General features: G+C 39.7%; 1 protein-coding gene across 1 annotated transcript in view; it reads right to left on the reverse strand.

Annotated features, from left to right (window-relative positions):
* Positions 1 to 20,311: 20,311 nt before the first annotated feature.
* The window catches only part of IPO11 (importin 11), an 82,617-nt gene continuing 80,432 nt past the window's right edge, over positions 20,312 to 22,496 (reverse strand). Inside the window, exon 32 of the mRNA XM_083884166.1 lies at positions 20,312 to 22,069. Coding sequence (XP_083740292.1) covers positions 21,905 to 22,069 — 165 coding nt within the window. The 3' untranslated portion in view covers positions 20,312 to 21,904. The remainder of the gene's footprint in view (positions 22,070 to 22,496) is intronic.

The raw sequence follows: 22,496 nt of genomic DNA on the forward strand, positions 1-22,496 counted from the left end.
TAAGAAGTTAGATATTTATGTGATTAAATCATGTTTAACTAAATATAAAATTCATTTAGCCTAGTTCTCATAACTGGGAACACATCATCACAAAGCAAAATGCATACTCATGAGCATATCTAAAAAATGGATGTGCAAATTTAAGATTTGATGCTCATAGCTGGATAAAAACCAAATATTACTGCAGACATACCTTTCAGTCATACTGTTTTTTCAAGCACAGCCCAGGGTTACCACTAATGGGTAATCTAACAGCAGTGCTTGTTGTCAGCAATTACTTACTCATCCTGCTGAGACAGATGAGTGAAGAACATGTGTGTGAGCAGACAGGGCTCAAGAAATGCCAGACCTTTGAACCAAGGATCTCATTCAGATTCTGGTAGCAAAGCAACAGCAGCCAAAAGTCCACAGTCACAGAGATTAGAGCTATAATGCCCTATTCACTCATTCCAGCTAATTCCCCTGAAAACTCAATATCCTTGCTGGCACTTTGCACCATTACCTCTCACTGCTTTTATTGTTCATGTTTTTTCTTCACCTTTGAGGTCAGAGGCACACTGAGGAGAAATGACTTGGAATAGTGAAAACTATTTGTACTTTATCTGTAAAGAACAATCTGCTTTCCCTCATAATCATAATTTCAGTTTATCAGAAAAATGGTAAGGAAAGCACAGGTGATTGACTCAGAACATTTTCATTTTTTAAAATTATTACTATTGTTTATATTACTTATATTGTTTACATTTTGAGCTGAACAAGAAAGAAAAATCAAGTTCTTTTTGAGTGAACTTGACTTGTTCTGTGCTGATGCTTTCTGACCTTTAAACTAATAATTTGGAAAAAAGATAAGGTATATCTCCAGACACTTCCTTCTGTAAGTTGTTCAGATCTGTGGTTTATCTATTTAATTTTATTTTCATTTATAAATAACTTTCCCTGCATATAAATGATAGAGAAAAAAAATGGTAAGTTACATCAGCCAAAATGTACCTTCAAAATTAATGAGCCTGGTGACATAAAATACCTAACAAATCTGTTATTCAGACAATGCAGATACCTTAAAATTATAGAAAACCAAACTGAATGTACAGGCTGTTAAGCTAGGTATCATAATATTAAGAATTCCCTGGTGGGAAATTTCTAGCTTTGATCTGAATCAATCCTCACAGGAACAAAATTCAATTCTCAAACAAAACAAAGGACAAAATTCCAAGCCTAATTTTGCATTTCAAAAGAGTCTTCTCTGAAGTCAACATAGCATTTGAAACGCTTAATGAATGCAGATGTTCTTTTCTGAGAGAGGGTTAGAACTGGTGCACAGCAGCAAAACGAAGAACCACCACTCCATGAGTTGAAATATAGGTTCAATTAGTCCCCCCAAAAAATAGCTGAATACAAGTCACTCAGTGTGTCTGAAACGTGTTAAATTTCACATTAACAACCCAAAACATTTGTCTCTAACAAGGGCTGCTTGTTACCTCTCTCCAAAAGCAATGTTACGAAGGAATGAAAGCTGCTGCTCTCTAGGGGGCTCTTTTGTGGAACAGAAGTCAAGATTTGTTGCACCTAAATTCTTCAAGTGTAGCATGAATTTCAGATGTGTCAATAGTCAGATGTCTGGAAGATGAACCAATCTTTGCAACAAACAACTTTTCTGAATGTATTTGGAAGCAAAAGTGGGGACAGGGAGAGCAAACAACTATTCCTGGATATAGGAACAGGGACAGTTTCAGCCTTAAAAGAGAAATTCTAAAAACTTAGAAGTGAATAGGAATACTAGCTGTAAGCTGTGTTTTTCTCTCTCTGTGCACTCAACACAGTGACCTCCCAACTACCTCATGGTGATGGCAAAACTGTGCATGGTAATTAATAGTAAGGCAGGAGAAGTCCTGTTCAGTCTGTATTTTTGGACAAGCACTACCTCCCAGGTATGGTTTCAGTACCAGAAGAAGCTCCTCTGCTGATCACAGCCGAAATTGCTGAAATTGCCCTCATTCAATTCTGAGCCTGCTGCTCTGGGAGCTTTCCCTGGCACCAAAGCCATCAGTCCTCACTGCTCCATGGACAGCACAGAGCACCTGGGAAAAGGGAAGTCAGTCTATCAGCTGTCTCAGCAGCAGCAGGAAACCCTCCACAGCTTGGGAGTGTTCCTTAAGCCATGCCAATCCACAGAGGAAAAATTAGCAGGGGTATGAAAAGCACAGGGACAACAACCACAGCTGAGTTCTGTCCCACCCCACCCCTCCCTGCTCCCTCCTTGGTACCAGCAGCACTAAAGGAGTAAAGCCATCTGCAAAAAAAAAAACCTCGCAAAACACAGAACAATTAAATGAGCTTTCAGCTGAGCCAGGGTGGCAGTGTGGAGGCACGAGTAGTATGACAGGATCACCCTGACACTTTTTCCCTACTTTCCAGCTTTGCGACCTGTTTCCTAGACAACTGCATTGTCGCCCTCTCACTTTGTACCTCCGTGCACAGCCCCCTCTGCAACATAAAGAAGCCAAAGTGTTTGTAAGGAGGTGTACCATCTGCAGTGCTAGTTTCTGCAACATCTAGATTTAGTTTGGCAGTCTCACACCTACCCATTCCTTGCCAGCTGCAAACTAAGCGGGTTTGACAAAATACAACCAGGACTCAGCAGCACAAATGAATACAGAGGAAAACAGAGGACGCAGTACTGGCTTGTACAATTCTTGTTCCTAATATTCCTTCTATATCATGTTTTGTCATCAAATAGACTAGACAGCAGAAAAGCATTCAATCTCTGTAATTGTTTTTTTTAATATGCCTTTGACTCATAGAACATTGTTTTTAAAAATCAAGACAATTTGAGAGAGAGAGAAAGAAATGTATATATGTTTCTCTATATATAACTCAACCAACTGAAGTGCTTCTTGCTCTGGCTCTAGGGAGCATGAAAACAATTTCTTCAGTTTTAACCTTCAAGGCATTATTTGGCATGTGAAGGCACTGTAAGAAAATAAAATTTTATCCAGGCAAAAGCATTACAAAGTGAAGAAGTAACCATGAATTAAAGTTACCCCACATTGTAAGAGGCAGTGAGAATAATTTCTATTTTGGGGAAAAATGAGGAGAAACCACACTTGGGCATATTTTGTGACTTCCTCGGAAAGTTTTGGTACTAAATCCTGAGTCCTGCTGACCTAAACTGGTTTGTCACAGAGACAAAAGTTTGTCACTCAGCTTTTATATTTAAAAAAAGCACAAGGTTTTACTTAGTGAGTTTTAAGTAGTTTAGGAAATGAACCCAGACACAGATTTAAAGTTTGTATGATTACTTAAAATCCAACCTTACTGTCTGGAAAAGCAGGACCCAAATCCCAGTACAATTTGCTATAAGAAAAATTCTTTTTTTTCCCTGTCTTTACTCAGACACAAATAAAAAAATTCTTATTTCTCCTATTGCATGTTACCTAGAGCAATATGATATGTATAATTTTTATCTCCATTTTAATATCCTCTTTCTCCCTTCAGAAATCCTGCCCTACAGATAGAATACAGAATTGCATCATAACTTCTTTTACCTGTATTTATCTTTTACTATTTTATCAGCCCAGCTCAATTTTTACTCAATGTGAACATAAAGTTCAACAACAACAAAGCTGATTCTGGTTCCTTCAGACCTTGTATTGCCTTTTGAAATTTAGTGATCCCTGAAATCCTTTAGTCAAAAGGAGGCTATTTTAAAACAGCACCATCAGCAGTAACTAAATTAATCTCAGAACATGATATAAACTGTGCAGTCATTAATGCCATTCCCTAGACACTGCAGATGATGAATAGGACTATCCTGAGGTTTGATGACCAAAAATAGGACCAAGACCCAATTTATTAAGGCTCTATACCTCCTGCTCTTACCTGCATAACATAAAAACATTCAGAGCAAAGCAAAGGCACAGAAAATTGTTTAGAAACTTTCAGAACTACCTCCAGCAAATAAATGTAGTACTGTAAAAATAGGAGTATTCATAATAGGTAATTGAGGAATAGCTATGAACCTCCCACTCAACATATGCACAAACAGACACTGTAATTATTATAGAAAAGCTGCAAGTGGTAAGAAGACTAAAGTGTTTACTGAGTTTTTTAAAGGATTGGCCCTTGAGAAGAATCATCCTATGAACAGGTGCTAGAGCACCACTAGGGCTGAACTTCCAAATCTCCAAAAACTGTCATGTTCATCCTTTTTTAAGAATTATATTAATATATTGGCCCAAATAAATAGCTGGTGGTGAATTCCAGCATCTCAAGTGCAATTTTCCATAGATATTTATTTTTTTCTTTTAAAAGGCACATTTTATTTCTGTCTTTTCTTTGTTCATAAGCACACTTAAACTCCAATATACCCAACAAAACACTGCACCATCATTGTATATTCATGAATGCTTTGTATTCAGCTTTGTCATCATTACACAGTTCTGTAACACTCTCATATTCACACCAAAAGCCCTTAAAAACCTCCCAGTTACTACACATGAAGATCAGCTTTTGTTCACTGAAGAAGATTAAAACCCTTTTGAAACCCCTGAAACCCCTCATGCCATTAGAGCTGCCATTGGCATACAGATTACTTTTCTTATTTTTACAGTACAGTGCCTTGCAAAGAAGAGGATTCAAGGCAAAAGAAAGAGAAGAGAAAAGGAAAATAATGTGAAGCAGACAAAGTACAGTAAAGTTGCTCCAGAAATTTCTCTATGCTAACAGGTACTGGGGGGTTTTTAAGACTCATGTTTGGCTCAGCAGTCAAAAACATTTCATCAATGTGAGGTGAATGCCTTAAGGTTTTCACAGGTTTCAGGGATGCCCCAGGAAATTCCAGTTTCTACATGAAAGAACCTTAGGTCAACTCAAAACACATTTGTGCTAATGAAGAGAAACTACCACCTTTGGATCTATTTGAATTATTTCAAATTGTCCCTTTCTGGGGACCTAAAAATTAGCAATTCTGATGTATGCCCATCTACTCTACAGGCTCACAAGGCTCACCTCATTCTTTGTGCTTCCAATAAGGATTTTACAGCTTCACAGGTAATTGCACACATGAAAACTATTCACAGGTTTGAAAGCTCTGGCCAGGTAAGTCATAGCCAAAAATCAAGTAAACTGAGACAATTCTTGTTTTAATACTGTTGAACTTATGATGGGAAAAAATACTATGCAGAGTAAAACTTTTTTCTGACATGCCATGTATTGGCATTAAAGCTGTACAAATATACACATGTAGTCCCAGGATTCTGAGTAATGAGTCTCAAAAAATGAAAATCAACTCACTGTCCTTTGCAGCAACCTTTTCTTCTCCCCAGTTGTCATGAGCTCTTGAGTGCATCGAGTGTCAGGGGAACAAAAAAACCCTGACATCTTGCTCTAAAGCGCTTTGCCTAATAAATACCATTTCTTTGATTTGTGACAGCTGTAAACTTAACAGGCATCCAGCCTCCATCCAGGGTTTATCAACAAGGCTGCACAAAATAGATTTCCCCCAAATAGTGCAGAGACTCCTGAGTAGTGCAGAATCCCCTGTATTCTGTGGGATGCTACCTTCTTTTTTTGGGTTATTGTTTTTAAGCACATTTTTCAAAAGCACATGCAGGTGGTAAAAAACTTAGTTCACATTGCCTAATGTTTTCTCTGAGACAAATCTTTTCCCCAGAGAAAGATATCTCCTACATCCACCCAAGACAGCCCCTTATATTTATCTCAAATGTAACACCAGAATTACCAAAATTTGTTCTCGACCTAGTTATTGCCTCATTAATGCTCAGAGGACTGACATTTGCAAGCAGACTAAGAAAAGTGCTGAAATCTTCTTTTCAAAAATGCAGAGATGCATTCTCATTTTGTGTAGAAACATTTTCCACCATTACAGAAGACAGCTCAGTCTCTTTAATATGTTTTTCATAGTTTGTTTTTACACACTGTGTGCAAATAGGCCATACAACTCAGTGCGATGAGAAACCCTTGATGACAGGAACTAAAGATTAAAAATGAGATTTGTAAATACACCAAGGATTTTAAAAGTTACTATCAAGAAAACAGCTGTATGTTCTTTGTATATTCTGTCCAAAGTTCTGGGATAAACAATGGTCCTGCAGTGACTCAGGTACTGGGGGAGACCTGGAGCAAAAGCAGGGTTAAACTTAAAAATTTAAGTTGCATTTCATAGAATCCTAGAATGGTCTGAGTTGGAATAGGCTTTAAAGATCATCTATTTCCAACTCCCCTTCCATGGGCAGGGACATCTCCCACTAGACCAGGTTGCTCAAAGTCTATCCAACCTGGCCTTGAACACTGCCAGGGATGGGGCTTCCACAGCTTCTCTGGGCAGTGTGTTCCTGTGCCTCACTACCCTCCTGCAGTAAAGAATTTCTTCCTAATATCTAATCTAAGCCAATCCTTTTTTATTTGAAAGCCATTGTGCCTGGTCCTGTCACTGCCTGTCTGTATTAAAAGTCTCTTTCCAGCTTTTTGTTGACCACTTCAGGTACAGAAAGACTGCCAGAAGGTTTCCCCACAGCCTTTGTTTTTTCTCTGATTACATGACTCATCCTGCCTCAGGTAATACAATGGTGTTGCAAACATATATTTGCTATAGCAGGTATAGAGCTGTACCTCTGCAATCCTCTCTCATTGCTAGCAGCAGATGCTTGTTAATGCATATAACTCCAGTCCAAGGATGTATGTGGAACTCACACAATTGAGTCTTGAAAGAGAAACAAATTTAATATTGAGTGCCATGTCATTTGTTAGAAATGAAAAACACAAATTATGATACTTCATGTGAAACACAAAGATAGGTTTTTGTCCCAAAATATCAATTCTTAAGGTCATTACATCACTAAAAAACAAAAACAAAAACAAAAACAAAAACAAAAAACAAAAAACAAAAAAAAAAAAAAAAAAAAAAAAAAAAAAAAAAACAAAAAAAACCAAAAAAAAAAAACCAACCCAGCTGAAACACTTGAACAGTTGTAGTTATATCAGCTAATATATCTGACCTTCTAAAAAAACCCCCTAAACCAACTATGTATATTCTGCAATATAATTTGCATAATACTTGCCTTTTTCAGATATTAATTCCAGAAAAAGCAGTTGTTTTGATACTTATAGAGCCAAACCAAACCCGTACCCATGAAATCTTCATGAGACAATTTGTCATCATGTACTCTTCCCATACATGAATAAATTACTAATTTATGACACAAAATATTAGATAAAGGAAAGTATGTATGGGCATCTGATATTGATGCTTTCCAGGGGTTGGTGGTGTGTTTGTTTAATTAGCAGAACTTCAGCTCTGCCAACAGCTTCTCTATTAGTGCAGAAGCCCCACAGCAGTAGTGCAGGGGAACACACAATATGATGGATTGGTGACTCCTGAGGTTAATGGAATTGACCATATTCAGCTGCAGAGTTGAGTAACGAGGCCTGGTAAAGCCTGCTAAGGTAAGCAAATCCAGAAGATTTATCCTCTTTCCTCCTTCCTGAACACCAAAGCAATAACCTCTCGGGTAAAATTGTTATTTTGTATTTGGAAAGATTCCACCCGAAAAAAGAGCATTTTTCAGTTACACAGACAGAAAACCATATCATGCTGTTAAGGTGTATATTCATCTGTTATGATAATTATATTTAATACAGGTGTAATCCTCCTGTGTACTACCATTAAAAACTAACATTATCCCATTTATACTGCTTTTTTTTCTTCTCTTCTTCAGGTCCCTTAGCAAAAATCTTTGCTCAAGTGAGGCTTTCCTGCCAAAAGAAAGGTTGTTCTCTGCTTATGCACCATGTCAGTAGGCAAACATATGCTTTCAGCAAATTGTACAGCATCTAGCTAAATCCAGGACAAATGCATATGTCACCCCCTAAATCAAACACTCTCTCTGTAATTTACAGTCTGCTCCAAATTATAGCAATTCAATCAAAGGAAGAATTTGCCTCAGTACTTCTGGGTTTTTTGGTAGACATAATTAGTGCCAAATCATTTAATAGTTTGAGTTAACACACTCCAGTTCATTTTTGCTTTTCAGTTTAATGTGATAATAAGCAACCGTCTGATGTGAAGCAACTGAGTAATCTGGTGTTGCTTATCCTGTAGAAGAGAAGGCTCAGGAAGGACCTTACAACTGCCCTCTACAACTGCCTGAAAGGAGGGTATGGCCAGGTGGGGGCTCATCCCCCAGGTAACAAGAGCCAGGACAAAAGCAAATAGCCTCAAGTTGCACCAGAGGAAGTTTAGATTGGATATTTGGAAAAAAAACATTCTTCACAGAAAGTGTTGTCAAGCATTGCATAGGGAAGTGGTCCCTGGAAGTGTTCAAAAAACATGGATGTGGCACATGGGGACATGGTTTGGTGGTGACACAATGATGACATGGTTGGACTTGATGATCTTAGAGGCATTTTCCAGCTTTCTTGTGTGAAAGCAAGAAGCATCATGAAATAAGAGTCTTATAGTTTTAGTTAGGCTATTTTTCTTGAACAGTAACAACCCTTACCATGAAGTATGACACACAGAAGAACTCATTATATACTATTCCCAGGAGCAGTTATGAGGTCCAAGAAGAATCTGAAGCCAAGTAAAAATGGAGGAGAGCAGCATTTCTGTTTGCTGTGCCTTAACCACCACCTCTGTCACCTCAGTGAGGATAAACCACATGGTGCATTATATCAAGGCTCTGCAGCTGCCTGGCCTCAGACAGCCCAACACATGCCTTTCCAGAAAAAAAAAAAAAAAAAAAAAAAAAAAAAAAAAAAAAAAAAAAAAAAACCAAAAACCTCTCAACACAGCACCAGTATGAGTGAGCATGAAGCAGTGTTCTAATTCTCTGCCTTGTCCATCCAAACCATACTGCTGGTGTTTCTCCAGGAAGGGTGTCCCACCTTAGGAGCTGAGTCATGGTTGCTCTCCACAAACCTGCTCAGCTCAACATCCTCAAGCAGCCACAGTCCAGAGCTGGACTTCTAAATTTCAGTGTGCTGAAATTTTCTGGGAAAAAAAATAGATCCCAAACAGATGAAAGGACTGCACTACATATTATCTGGACCCCTGTGCCCTACAAATGCAGGTCAATTGTGGACAAGTTAGACTCCTCAAGGTGTTTTTAACTGGGCTTTAGTGTTGTTGAGACATCACTGAGACATTCAGACTGTAGGTTAGGAAGGCAACAGGTACAGAAACACCCTAATTGCCATGCTGTCGACTGAACTTGATTTGGCAAGGGTCTATTAGCTCAAGTATGGACTAATTTGAGCAGAATTTATAAATTACAGGCCAATTTAGACAGATAAGTGTGGCTGCTGCATCAGTGCTGAGAGGAGCCAGAACTAACAGCCCTTGTCTGAGCCTGTGCAAGCAGATCCAAAGATGGTGTTTCTGGCCACCTTTCTTCACTTGGGAATGCTGCATGAAACAACACAAAAGTATTCATAGCAAAACCAGCTCTGGTGCGACAAATACCATCAGTTTTGGCTCATCTGGAGCTGAGTTAATTCTTGAAGAGTCTGTTAATGTGAGCAAGGTTCTGGGAAACCACAAAGCAGGGGAGGCTGTGTCCAACATGGACAGAGGGAGCAGAGCTCCAGAAATCAAGCCCTAGAAGGACAGCACACTAAGCAGCTCTGCAGGAGAAAGAACAGCCAGCTTTGACTTGGCGCCTTAACACCTTGCTAAAGCTCCACATGGTATAAAAACAACATCTCTGCTCCATTTTTCCCTATGTTCTCTAATAGTAAAATTATCCAAGCAGTAAATAACAATTATTCTGCTGTATGGGGCCCCTTAACAACTTAATGGGGAAAAAATCAAATCCTTCCATCTCTTACCCCAAGAACACACGATTTGTCTATTCTTGGCCTATGCTTTGTAATTTCACATCATAAAAGACTGGAGAGGAATGGATGCCCTGGGTTAGGTGTAATCTGCCCCTACTACAATACTTAAAAATCTCTTATAGTAAGAGTGTATGTTAGCTTATTAATGTCACAGTCTTTTCACTTTAAATTGTGTCTCTAGAGCCTCAACTGAAATGTATCATATTTATGGGCACTAAAGCTTATATTAGTTACTTTATCCAAATTTACTGCAAAACGAAGTTGAGTTAGAACTTCAATTTAACCTGAAGCTGCACACAGAGTCCTTTGTACTTGCCTGAACTTCAGATTGCTTAGGATTTTATTGCTGTAGGATTTTATAGACTTTGAAGTGCAAACATAACTGTGGGCAAAGGGAAATAATATAGATTTTAATATAATTTCTGCTGAAAGAAGTGTTAAAGTAATAACTTTGAGCAAATTCAGTATTTGGTAGACTGACAATCCAGAGATAAGATTACACAAAAACCCCCACTCTCTGAAGGGGAGGCAAATGTACTTCTGGGGTTCCTTTATTTGTCTTTTCTTAATTATAACTTCAAACTCACATTTTTCATTGGTGATGCCTACAGTGAGGCTTTACATCTATATTTGGGATGTGCAAAAATGATCAGGAATAACTGTGGTTTTGCCACTTGGTGACTTACCATTGATCTGCTACTGTTAAGCTCTGAAGCTTCAGTCCTACACATCTTTATTATGAGTTCATGGTGGTTTTAAGCAAATGCATTGTGTTTCTTATTTAAAACACGAGGACAACTTACATCAACAGCATACCAATTCTGCCATGATTTCTATTGCTACTCTAAAATATGGCTGCAAGCAATAAATAGCTTCTTGCCCCAAAACAGAAGTTCTAGCAAACTTGAATGCCCCAGATGCAAGCTTCAAGGGCCTATTTCACTGGGCAAGCTCTGAGAAATAAAATAATCTTGTTAACAGTGACAGAAACACAGGTCAGTGCATACATACTGAACTGAACATTATTACCCTGACAGTGACACCTTTTTCATGTTTTCCATCCTTTTATGTTTAGCTTTTTCATAATTTAGTATCATTCACTTATGTTTGTTCCCATGTTGACTCTTATCACCTTCTTCTATCCTTTTCTTTTCCACTACATTTTTTCTCCTAAACATGCTTTTTCTATCCTCTTCTTCCCTAAGGCAGTCCATTTCTCATTGGTTCCTGCTGAGATCTTGTACTCACCTGTTTTCTGTAAGCAGGCAGTTAAAATTGTCCTACCCTAAAGCTACAAAGAGAAATCACACAGCAGATAACATAAACTGGTTGTGGTCAAATTCTTTGTAGCTTTGAGGTAAGATAGGCCAGGGAGAATTAGTTTAAAAATGCAGTAAATACAAAAGTGCACCTGAAGTCTTAGGGCCATAGAATGGCTTGGGTTGGAAGGGACATTAAAAACCATCTAGTTCCAACCCCCTTCCATGGGCACAGACACCACTAGACCTGGTTGCTCAAAGCCCCATCCAGACTGGCCTTGAACACTTCCATGGATGGGGTATCCACTGCTCCTCTGAGCAACCTGTTTCACCACCCTCACAGCAAAGAATTTCTTCCTTATATCTAATCTGAACCTACCCTATTTTAGTTTAAACATATTTTCTGTTGTCTTTTGACTACAATGTGCCCATGTAAAATGTCTCTCCCTCTCTCCTGTAGGCTTCCTTCAGGTACTGGAAATCCCCGGTTAGGTCATTCTGAAGATTTCTCTTTTCCTGGACTGAAAATACAAATCCTTTTCTCATAGGAGAGGTTCTCCATTCCTTTAATCAAATTGATGGCTCCTCTGGACTCACTCCAGCAGGTCCATGTCCTTCCTGTGCTGGGCCCCCAGAGCTGATGCAGCCCTGCAGGTGGGGTCCCAGCAGAGCAGAGCAGAGGGGCAGAATCCCCTCCCTGGCCCTGCTGCCCACACTGCTCTGGATGCAGCCCAGGACACGTTTGGCTCTCTGGGCTGTCAGTGCCCATGGCTGGGTCATGTCCAGCCTCTCCCCCAGCAGCACCCCCAGGTCCTTCTGGGCAGGGCTGCTCTGGGTCTGTCCATCCCCAGCCTGGATTTATACCAGGGTTTGCTCTGTCTCAGGTGCAGCACCAGCACTTGGTCTTGTTAAACCTCATGACATTCCCATGAGCCACTTCTCCAGCTTGTCCAGGTCCCTCTGGATGGCCTCCCATCCTTCAGGTGTGCCAACAGCACCTCTCAGCTTGGGGTCATCTGCAAATCTGCTGAGGCTGCACTTGACCCCTCTATGCCATTAAAGAATTATATTAAATAACACTTGTCCCAATATGAACCTCTGATGGTCACCACTTTTCACTGATGTCCATTGGGACTGTGCAGCTGACCACTACCCACTGGATGTGACCATCCAGCCACTTCCATATCCACCAAACGCCCCTCCTATGGAATTTCCCTCTCTCCAACTCAGAGAGAAAGATATTGTGGGGGACTGTGTCAAAGGCCTTACAGAAATCCAGGTAAATTACATCTATAGACCTCCCCTTTTCCACTGATGTAGAAAAGTCACTCCATCACAGTGGGGCATTGGATTGGCCAGGTGCCCTTGGTGAAGATAAGCTGGATGTCCTGAATCACCTTTCTGCTCCCCACATGCCCTAGCACAGCTTCTAGGAGGATCTGCTCCATGATCTTCTCAGGCACATAAATGAGGCTGACAGGTTGGCAGGTCCAGGGTCTTCCTTTCTACCCTTTTCTAAGACTGGTACCACGTTTCCCTTTTTCCAGTCACCTGGAACTTCACCTGACTGCCATCACTGTCTTCCTCAATTGTCAGTTGAAGCAAACACAGAATATTTCTGAAAGCCTGAGAAAATCTTCTCAATTTCTATCTACCAGTTCAAAGTCTCCCAAGATTCAGGGTCAGCAGAATTCTCTAATGCCACTGAGTTTTATTTAGTTTCACTTTGTGACTAACTTGCATATTCTCCATATCTGTCAAGGTAATGCAGCATATTAACAATGGCCTAAGAAACAGACAGTGAAGGTGATTCTGTTTAAGGAAAAAAAAAGGTTTTGAATCTGGTAAATAGAATAGGAAAATGCCTAATGTAGTGGTCAATTAAGAGCAGTGTTCTGGAATCCTTCACAGTAAAGAGTAAAAGAGGTTAAAAATAAAATATAGAAATAGAACAGCCTCTGATACAGTCTGCTAGGTCTAAGGGTTCTGTTCTACTCTGGTGTTATTTCAAAACTGTGAAATGACTCAACACAGTAAAACCAGAAAGTTTCTAAAGCCAGTTTCTGTCACTATTTTTCTATTTACAAACTGATTTTACATAAAGTGCAAATGAGGATAATTCTACTCAATGCCTGTGGGCAATAAGACATTAAAGACTTCATTATGTCTTTTGTACTTAACTCCTACTTATATGCTTATATATTAAAACAAGAGCCTTGAACTCCAGAGATCATGCTGTCATGGAAAACAGTCAACATTCCCATCTCCAATTAAGGTAAATGTCTTCCTTGCTGTTTTACAAATGAGCCAAGCCAACATTGCTGGTTTTTGTGGTGATGAAATATGCTTATGGCTGGGCATATGTGATGCCTCCAAACAAATTCAGTGTTCATCTGTCTCCAGTTCTTCTAAAGAAATGGGACAAAATTATTCTCCTCATCATTCTTCAATTTCAGGGCAGATTTTGTGAGGCAACTCAACATTAGACATTACAAGATTGAACCATTCTTTCAACAATTAACTTGCCAGCCCTACATGTCAAGGCAGAAAGTCTTTTCAAATTTTGCCTTTCCCCAGATTCCCCTTTTACAAAAATTAAAATAAAACACGACCTCATCTCTCCTAAAGAGGTCCTCACCTCCTTCTGGTCTTGCTCCTGACATATCCTTTTTGTGAAAATATTTCTACTTCCTCATGACAGAGTACCTGTAAGACCCCTCCAATCTTTGGAAATTCGTATTCTCTGCTTATTATGGGTCCATCCAGTCTCCAACCCAAACACTGACCAGTATTCTGCTCTAGCCCATGGACAATCCTGTTTCTTTTCCACACCGAGTAACATTAGGATCCACTGAGTTTCACCATCTTATCTTCCTTGAGAGAAATTGGTCCCCCAAACCCTCTCTACAGAAAGAGATGGCCAAATCTTGAGGGATCTTAGCAGTATGTATAAGTACCCAACAATAAAGATACAGAAAAGGGAGCTGAATTCCCCTCAGGGATGCTCACTGATGTGCTGGGGGTTTTTGCACAAATGACAGGACCACTGTAAGATATTCCTCCAACTTTTATTGTGGAATCAGTCTCATAACAGGGTTTGAGGCATTTGAAAGATGGCAACAGCTCACATCTTGCCAGCAGCAGCCCAAGAATTCTTGGTTACAGGGCATTTTAAAAGTTTTCCAGCCAATAGCATATTGCTAAATCTTACAGACAATTGTTCTAGCCAATCACTAAAAGCACATGGAGCACTCATCTGTGGATATACTCAAGAACTAACTGGACGTGGTTCTGGGCAATCTGCTGCAACTGACTGTCTTGGGCGGGAGGGTAAAATATTCAACAGAATATTCCAACCTGGACAATTCTGTGAGAGCTCCTTTCCAGCTGTGTGAGCTTGTTTAAATTCTCTCCCTCAACAATGGAACCCTCTAAACTTGTGTTTCACAAGCCCCAAGCAAAATATGACACTCAAGGGCTGACTCTGAACCATCTGTCACAAGGCAGATCAGACATGGACTGTACCTCATGGAAAAGTGACCCATGCTGCAGCAGTTTTGGGTGGACAGTCTGCCTGTGGGAGGGGCTCATGTTGCAGCAGTTTTGGAAGGAGTGCTGCTCCTGAGAGTAGAAGGTGCTGCTTGTGAGGTTGGAACCACGCTGAGGAATTTCACAGAACTGTGTCCTGTGGAAGGGATGCCAGGGTCTCACAGGGGAAGGACTCCTCTCTCTGACCACAAAAGAAAACCTTGGGTGATGAACTGACCAAACCCCCACGCCCTGTCTCCCTGCACTTCCAGTGGGAAGGAGGAAGGGGCTGGGGGAAGAAAAGGTAGTTTTTAAGGGCTTATTTTATTTCTCATTATTCTCCTCTGATTTTATTGTAATACATTCACTTTGTAGCTCTAAGTTGAGCCTGTTTTGCCCTTGGAGTGTTTTCTCCTGGTCCTTATCTCAACTCTTGAAGCCTTCACTAAATTTTCCTCTCCTCTGCCCAGCTGTGGCAGTTTGGCCAGCGTCAAACCCCAAAACTACTCCACTGCTGGCCCAGTTACATTCTTTGCCATTTCTACTTCACCAGCAGTTTGGTTTTTTTTCATCAGTGCTCCTAAACCATTCATAAAGTTTGATAAAACTCAGCCCTAATACAGAAGCTTTGTGGAATCTTTCTTCAGCCAGGTTGAAAACTGCTTATTCACTCTCTTGATTTCTGCCTGTTACTTAGATGTTAGCATCTCACATTTGACTGCATCACCACCCAGCCTCCCTAGGAGCCTTCTGAAAGACCAGCTCCTCTCATTCAGCCATGCATTTGACACCACGCCTGCAGAACCTCAAGAATGAGGCTGAGATAAATTTGTTGATTTCTTCGCAAGTGCTTCAGGAGGGGGAGGATGAAAAGGAACTTCTGCAGAGCAGAACAATTCTGCTTGCAGGGCTCTCACATGGATTCTCAGGAGAGAGACAATAATACATCAAAATGTTTCAACAAATGAGTACAGCTAGCAGCAAAAACCTAGATGAGGACTCCTGGGATCCAGGGTCTATCCACACCTGAATCATTACAGTATCATTGAATAAAATGCCTAAATAGCTTTAAAGCCAGATAGGAGAATACGGGACTCTCACCACTTCCTTCATCTACAGCTGTTGGACAAACCAATCTGCATCTTTTATTCCTCTCCAGAGTTCTTGATGGTCAGCATGCTTGGATTTCCTTTATGTATTTAAGAACTGAAAAACACAGGTGCTTGGGAAACAGCAGGCACTTGTTATAGATGTAGTAAACCAAAAAGCTACACCTGGTAGTGTTAAGTGTGGGAGAACACAGGGCAGAGCATTTCAACAGCTGAACAAGGTGAAAAGCTGTTTGTGCATGTAGTTCATGCCTGTAAGTTTCCTTGCATACCTGCCTGATGTTTGAAGTTGTGTTGGTGGAGCATTAGGGTGAAGGTACAGTTCTTAAGTATCTATTCCCTTGAAAACTCAGATAGTGAGTAAGGAGTTATTCCCATAATCCAGATGTATGAGAATTAGTAGTTTTTCTCAGTATCCTATAAAAATATCTGCAAGATATCTTTATCATTTTAGTTTAAAAAAAAATCAAATTGTAATAATTAATAAATAGATTATTAGCCATTAAAATAAAGACTACTTGGTTTAAAATATGTTTGAATTTAATGATGGTGTATTTTCAATCACTGCCATGCAACAAAATAACAAAGTGTACAACTTCTCTACTCAGAATTTATTTATCAGCCATTTCCATTTTCTCAAGGTGGTAAGTGGGTATTTGTCTACATTGTATGACTGATTCAATTGTTTCCTGAATAACTAATGAAATATTCTTCGTTTAAACCACAACTACCATCTATCAGACAGGCCCTACAATGTTCTGTTACTTTCCCTCATTAACACCAAAGATTGTGCCGGTACAAATATTAGAAAAACAAATGTAACTTCTGGGTCAAATATTCGTGTCACCTAAACACTTTCTGTCTATTTTTAAATGCTGCTTTAATAAAAATTTCTCCTGGTTAAAATTCCAGTGGGAGGGGATGAAAACCTGCAATCAAAGTCAACATGACTAATTTTTTGTCATCGTTTTAAGCAGTATCTCTTTATTAGCACTACACGCCATTTTATAATTGTATAAGCTTTCAAGAGATTAATGTAACAACTGAAAACTGAAAATTTGCATACTACCTGAACTAATACACACATTCAGAAAATTGTTTTATCTATTTATTGTGAACGTCTTGGGCTTTTCACAGGTTTAGAAGTGACAGCTTGACTCCAAAATTGGCTTGTATTTTATTAAAAGCAGGTTAAGAAGTCTTAAAAAAGAGAGAAATACAGCATTAAACCTTAGGTCAAGTAATACACTTCAGTTGAGCATTTGCCCTTCTTCAGAAAGGGAATGAAAAGCCAACTGCTTGCACAACCCCAGCCCAGGTAAACTTCTTTGCCACCTGCCAACATCCACTGCTTACTTCAGAAATGACAGACACCTTGATGTGGGTTGTGATTTTATTCCCTATAATCAACTTCTAGGAGACACGCTCTAGTTACATTTATGTATTGCTGGTGAAATTTGCACGTTTGCAGCACATTCTTTTAATCCTCTTTGTGACAGCTGCAGCTAGTCCGTAAGCTGCACAGATAAATTGGCCACAACAGACTCCAGCTGGACCAGCCTAAGCTCGTTAGAGAGTGGAAGTAAACAAATCCCCGGGTACAATAATGATGGGCTGGATTCAAACTCAAATACAGGACCCCAGCCAAGCCCATTCAGTCTTGAATGCAGACATATCATTGGCCAGTGAGATGGGCGGAGCTAAGACATCAACCAATCACATGTAAGCACAGGAAATTTGAACCCCTATAAAAGAGGGTGCCCAACAATAAACTTTGGTTGTTGTTACATGAACTTTGGTGTGTCCTGTCTGTGTGCCTGTCTCCAACATCAGCAACACCTTTTCACTTCATTTTAGACAAAAAAACTGTTCACCCATTCCATGTAAATTTGAAAACTATCTCCTTTATAATCAGTATTTTCAAGCATGCCATATATACTAGTTAGTGCAATAGTGCACACAGCCCAACATTCTGCTGCCTGGCCACTGTGAGGAGCAGAGGATGTAACATTTGTAAGCACTCGTTATGAATACCCAATTAAAATTTTAAGGGAGTTGTCTCCACTCAATTTGATTTCATTTTCACAAGAGTCAGCAAAATGTGTTATGAACAAGCTATTGAACCTTATGAAATGTTTTTACAGAAGTAGTCAAATCTGACTACCTGGTGATTAGTCATCATTATTAATCACAGCTGGCAGTAAGATGGAAAATGTGAACATTTTAAAATTAGTAATCATTTATTTTTTGAAGCAGCAGCATTGAAGCAAGACAGGTAAATGAGTCTGAAGACCCTTCAAAATGTGTATCTTAGTTACAAAGGTGCTGCTTCTGCTAAATGAAGATGTGGCATATTCACTGTTCTAATACTGTCAGCTGCAATTTAGGAGCATTACTAGAGTTTGGAATTAAACAAAAACTAAGGGAAAAACTTAAGCATACTACACAGTATTGAATATTAGCTGCAAACCTGGTATCTGTGTTAATACAATGTAAAGAAGTGATTTTATCATTACTGAATCATCAGAGAAAAGACCTTATCTGTTACAGGTTGCAGCTACGAGCTGTGATTTTGCTTAGGCCTTTGGCCTTCACTCACTTCACCCTGGGAGAACATGTCTGAAAACCTGAGTTTACCTCCTGCAAATCCTCTAAGGCTTAGAATCATGGAATCATACAATGGTTTGGGTTGGAAGGGATCTTAGAACCATTTAGTTCCAACCCCTCTGCCATGGGTTGACACCTTCCACTAGACCAGGGTGCTCAGAGTCCCATCTGAAAGAGTCTCAGTAATTTAGGGAAAATACAGTGGAAAAAGCTGATGAGCTATTAGTGTATGCAAAGATCCTGAGGAGAAAGAGGTAGATATGAGTGGCTTGCATGGTGTGTTCATCCCTGGAATTGTGGAACCCCTTCTCAGTGCAGGCACAGTGGGCAGAACACCCCCGGCCCATCTGCCAGCTTTGCTGCAAGCAGTCACTTTCCTGGCAAGGAGCAGGGTTCTCTCCAGCAGCCCTGCCATGAGAGCTGCTGGGACAGGCATCCCCCACTCCCTCTGCACCTCCTGGGACAGGAGCATGGCTGAGGTCTCCAGCACACAGCCTGATCCCAGCACTGGCTCATAAATGATCCAAAATCCCCCACCACTTCACTGCAGGGAGGGTTGGGAGGCCATGGCTTCACTGCTGCCAAGGCAAAGAGCACTGTGAGAATACAAGACCCTGCCCACAGATTATCTAACCTGAAAACATCCTTAGAAGTTATTCCAGTTGCATTCTTTCTGAGACAAACATCTCAACTATTAAATAGAAATAAGTTATAGCTTGGATAGGTTGTTTCTAAAGCTGAAAAAGATTTAACAGATTGAAAAGAGATCATGTGAGTAATTAACATTTAGATTAGGCCAAGACCTAAAAATGGTCACCATCAAGACACCAAAGCTAATGTTTTGAAGATGGAAGCAGCAGAATTAGTCCTCTCATTTAGCTCTTATCAGAAGCAGAAAGTTTGTCATACCTTAATTATTGCTTTTTCTGAAAAGTAAACTGATAGCATTTGTAAGTATTCAGTTGTGCCGTAGGAAAAAAAAATACCCCAATTTAAATTACTTCTGCCTTGGAAATCAAAGTCTAAAGAACAAGAGAATCCAAGATACTTCCTCATAAGAATTTCAGGAACTCTTTTACTGCTTTGGTGTCAGGCTAATTGATACATTTGGTTTCCATTCTTTCCCTAGAGACAAAAGTTAAAAATTTCACCATCAAATTCAGAAAGGGCTATAGCTTCCTGCAGTCCTAATCCACACTCTTCCAGTGAAAACTTGATCCTGTGTATAAGAGTTTAATATATAATGATAGTATGTGAGAGTTTTTCTGCCATTCCAAGCTGAAATTTCTCCACTTTGAATACTAGATTGTTGCTGGCTGCAGATGTTTGGCATTGTGCTCATTGACAAGAGTTCTCATATAAACAGTTATGATAATGATGATTGTTTTCAACTACAGTCCAAGCCTCAGAGTAAAATCTTCCAAGATCACAAGCCGAACACCTAGTAGCAAATTTAACTTGTTCCCTAATGCATATGAAAATGAACACAGGCAGTTAATTCAGAGACATTACTCAGAAAGTTAATCACAACTTAATATGCTGTTATTAGCTGAAAGTGTGTCCATCATTCTTGACAGGGTCTGTGCCCCCATCATGCATTAACATAACCTGCAGCCAACACTCCACCACATGAGGTAACAGGGGAGGAGTTGCTCTGAGAATGACACAGGCAGGCAGGTCTGTCTCGGCCACAGATCTGACCTGTGAGATGTTACACAGGGAGCTGGGTGGCTTGGCCACAGCAGAGACCAGTTTTTAGGCCAGGGCTGTAATGCAGCAGGTTGGACCTGCCTCCCTCTGAGACTTCAGGGAGTGCTATGGGTTTTACCCACACTTCTGAGGGCCAGACTGGCACAGACAAAAATAAATCAGCGAGAAGGCATGATTGAGTGTGTCTTGAAAAATCGAAAAGGTTTTAATAAAGAAAATAATACAAAAACAAAGGGAAAGCCAAACACGGTATAGAGACAAGTCTCCTACTTACTACAACGCCTCAAAAAGTGTGGTTTCTTTGTCCTCTGTCTTTAGTACTTAACAGCCTAGGTGGGCTTTTTGGCCCTTGGCCCAATGAGATGAACAACAGGCTTTAAGTTACACTCTCGGAACCCAATCTATGCTCTTGTGCTGGCTCTGACCCAATTACAATGAGAAAAGCATAGAACTTTATAGTTAAACTTCCTAAAATGTCTAAAGGTAAACTGAAAATCTTTCCCTATTTGGAAGCACCTGCTGGAGGTGTGGGGTGTATTACCAGCGAATGCTATTTGGCACTGCACAAGGGATGCTGCAGAACGGTGGAAGGACAGCGCTGGTTCCTGCCAGGATGTGTTCCTGTATGCCAGGTGGGGTCAAAGCTAGCAAGGGGGACCAGATCTGCACAGATTTTATACTGAGCTAAAAGCTTAGGGTGTCTGCAGATGAACTGTGCAAATCCAAACTTAGTCAAAAGCCACCAGGTCTGGTAATTGTGGCTCACAGCTGAATGGGACCATCAGCAGGACACTGAGTCTCCTCCCTCGTAAGCACCAAATGTAAGCAGATAAACTTCTTAATTATGATGATGAGGAAACGACATACACATAACATACATAGTATGTTATGTATGTTATGTTACAATAGTAGTAATTCTTCTGGCAATCCTCCCTATGCCAAGGTAAGATGCAGGAAACAATGAGTTGAGTTCTCACACAACTTCTCCTGACAGACGCTGGCAGGAAGGGACAGGGGAGGTTTTGCAGTCAGAACTGTGACAGTCCCAACAGTCTCTGACACTAATGCCAAAGGAGCAGAGAAAGATGAGTGTTCCTCTGCAAACAGGGGGAAGGTTTCTTAAAAAAGATTACTCTCCAAAAGAACTGTTAAAAAAGGATCACATTTTTAAAAGCATCTGGTAATCGGGTAAGATTGTCAGAAGCTTGTAGGTGTCTTTAAACAGCTAATCCTCTCTGGAAAAAAAAAATCTGATTTCATAGCTGAATCATCCCTTAGTGAGGCAAAGTTAATTTCAACTTTGAAGGTGGAAGATCAGTATTTAAAAGGAAGAATCTGAAAATGGAAATCAGCATTTTCTTCCCACTTCCATCTGCAAGGTACAAAAGACAAAGGCACGTAGAAAGGAGCAGCTTTACCCTGAAAGTAAGTAATAAATAATTAAAACTAAGTGTCATTTTTGTAAATAATTGTTTTACTGTGATTATTTGGGCTTAAACATTTTAGCAACAATTATGAAATATCCCCATAACATGTCTTAGATGAAAAAACACAAAGAATTGAGATACTGTACACAGTACTTTAAAGTAGTCCAGGTATGGCCACAAATTATTTAGAATGGAACTGTTAGCTTAATGATAAAACTCTTAATTAACTCTTTATTATTAAAAAACCAAAAGAGCATAGTTTAAGAGCAACAGCAGAAACTTATTTTTATTCCTTTGTCACAAGTTATTTTCACCTTTTGTTGGACTTGTCCATACAAGACAGAAGGTCAGAGTTCTTTCGTATTTTTGAAATAAAAATTTGACATAGAAAATCTTTTTTCCTGCGTATTTAGAAGCCTTGTAAAAATTCTTGTAGCTGGGCAACTATTTCCGTATCCACAGTTTCCATAAGGGCATGAAAACCTTGCTCTCCCAGTAATTCCTGCTGTGCCTTCAACTTCTCATAGATGAACTGCTGCAGTGACACAGTGTGTACTGGGTCCTTCAGTGCAAGCTGTGGAAAACACGTAAAACAAAAATATGTAACAATGCAATAAAAAATGCTCCATGACTTAAGCCTTTTGATTATAACCTCAGCTCAAGAAAGAAATATGCTTTTATTTTCTTTGTTTGTACTTGAGAAACAAGAGGAAATACTTATGCAAAAGAAAGATCAAATTAATTATTATGAAGGCAAGTATCAGTTTAAAACTATTTGAAACAGCACAAATCACGAGTCTTGCACTTTGCCATAAGGTCTCATGCTTCTGCAAGACAAAACAATTTCAAAGCTTCAATTACTGCTGAATGAGGTTCCTGTAACTCCTAAAATTCAGATCTTACCAAGGATTTGAGTGATGGCATACATGATGGTCAGTTTCATTTTATTAGTAAGAAAACAAAACACCGAAAAAGTTGAACTTGCTTAGACTATATAACTA

Source organism: Zosterops lateralis (genome assembly GCF_965231275.1).
Source record: "Zosterops lateralis genome assembly, chromosome: Z".
In the NCBI taxonomy this organism is placed as follows: domain Eukaryota; kingdom Metazoa; phylum Chordata; class Aves; order Passeriformes; family Zosteropidae; genus Zosterops; species Zosterops lateralis.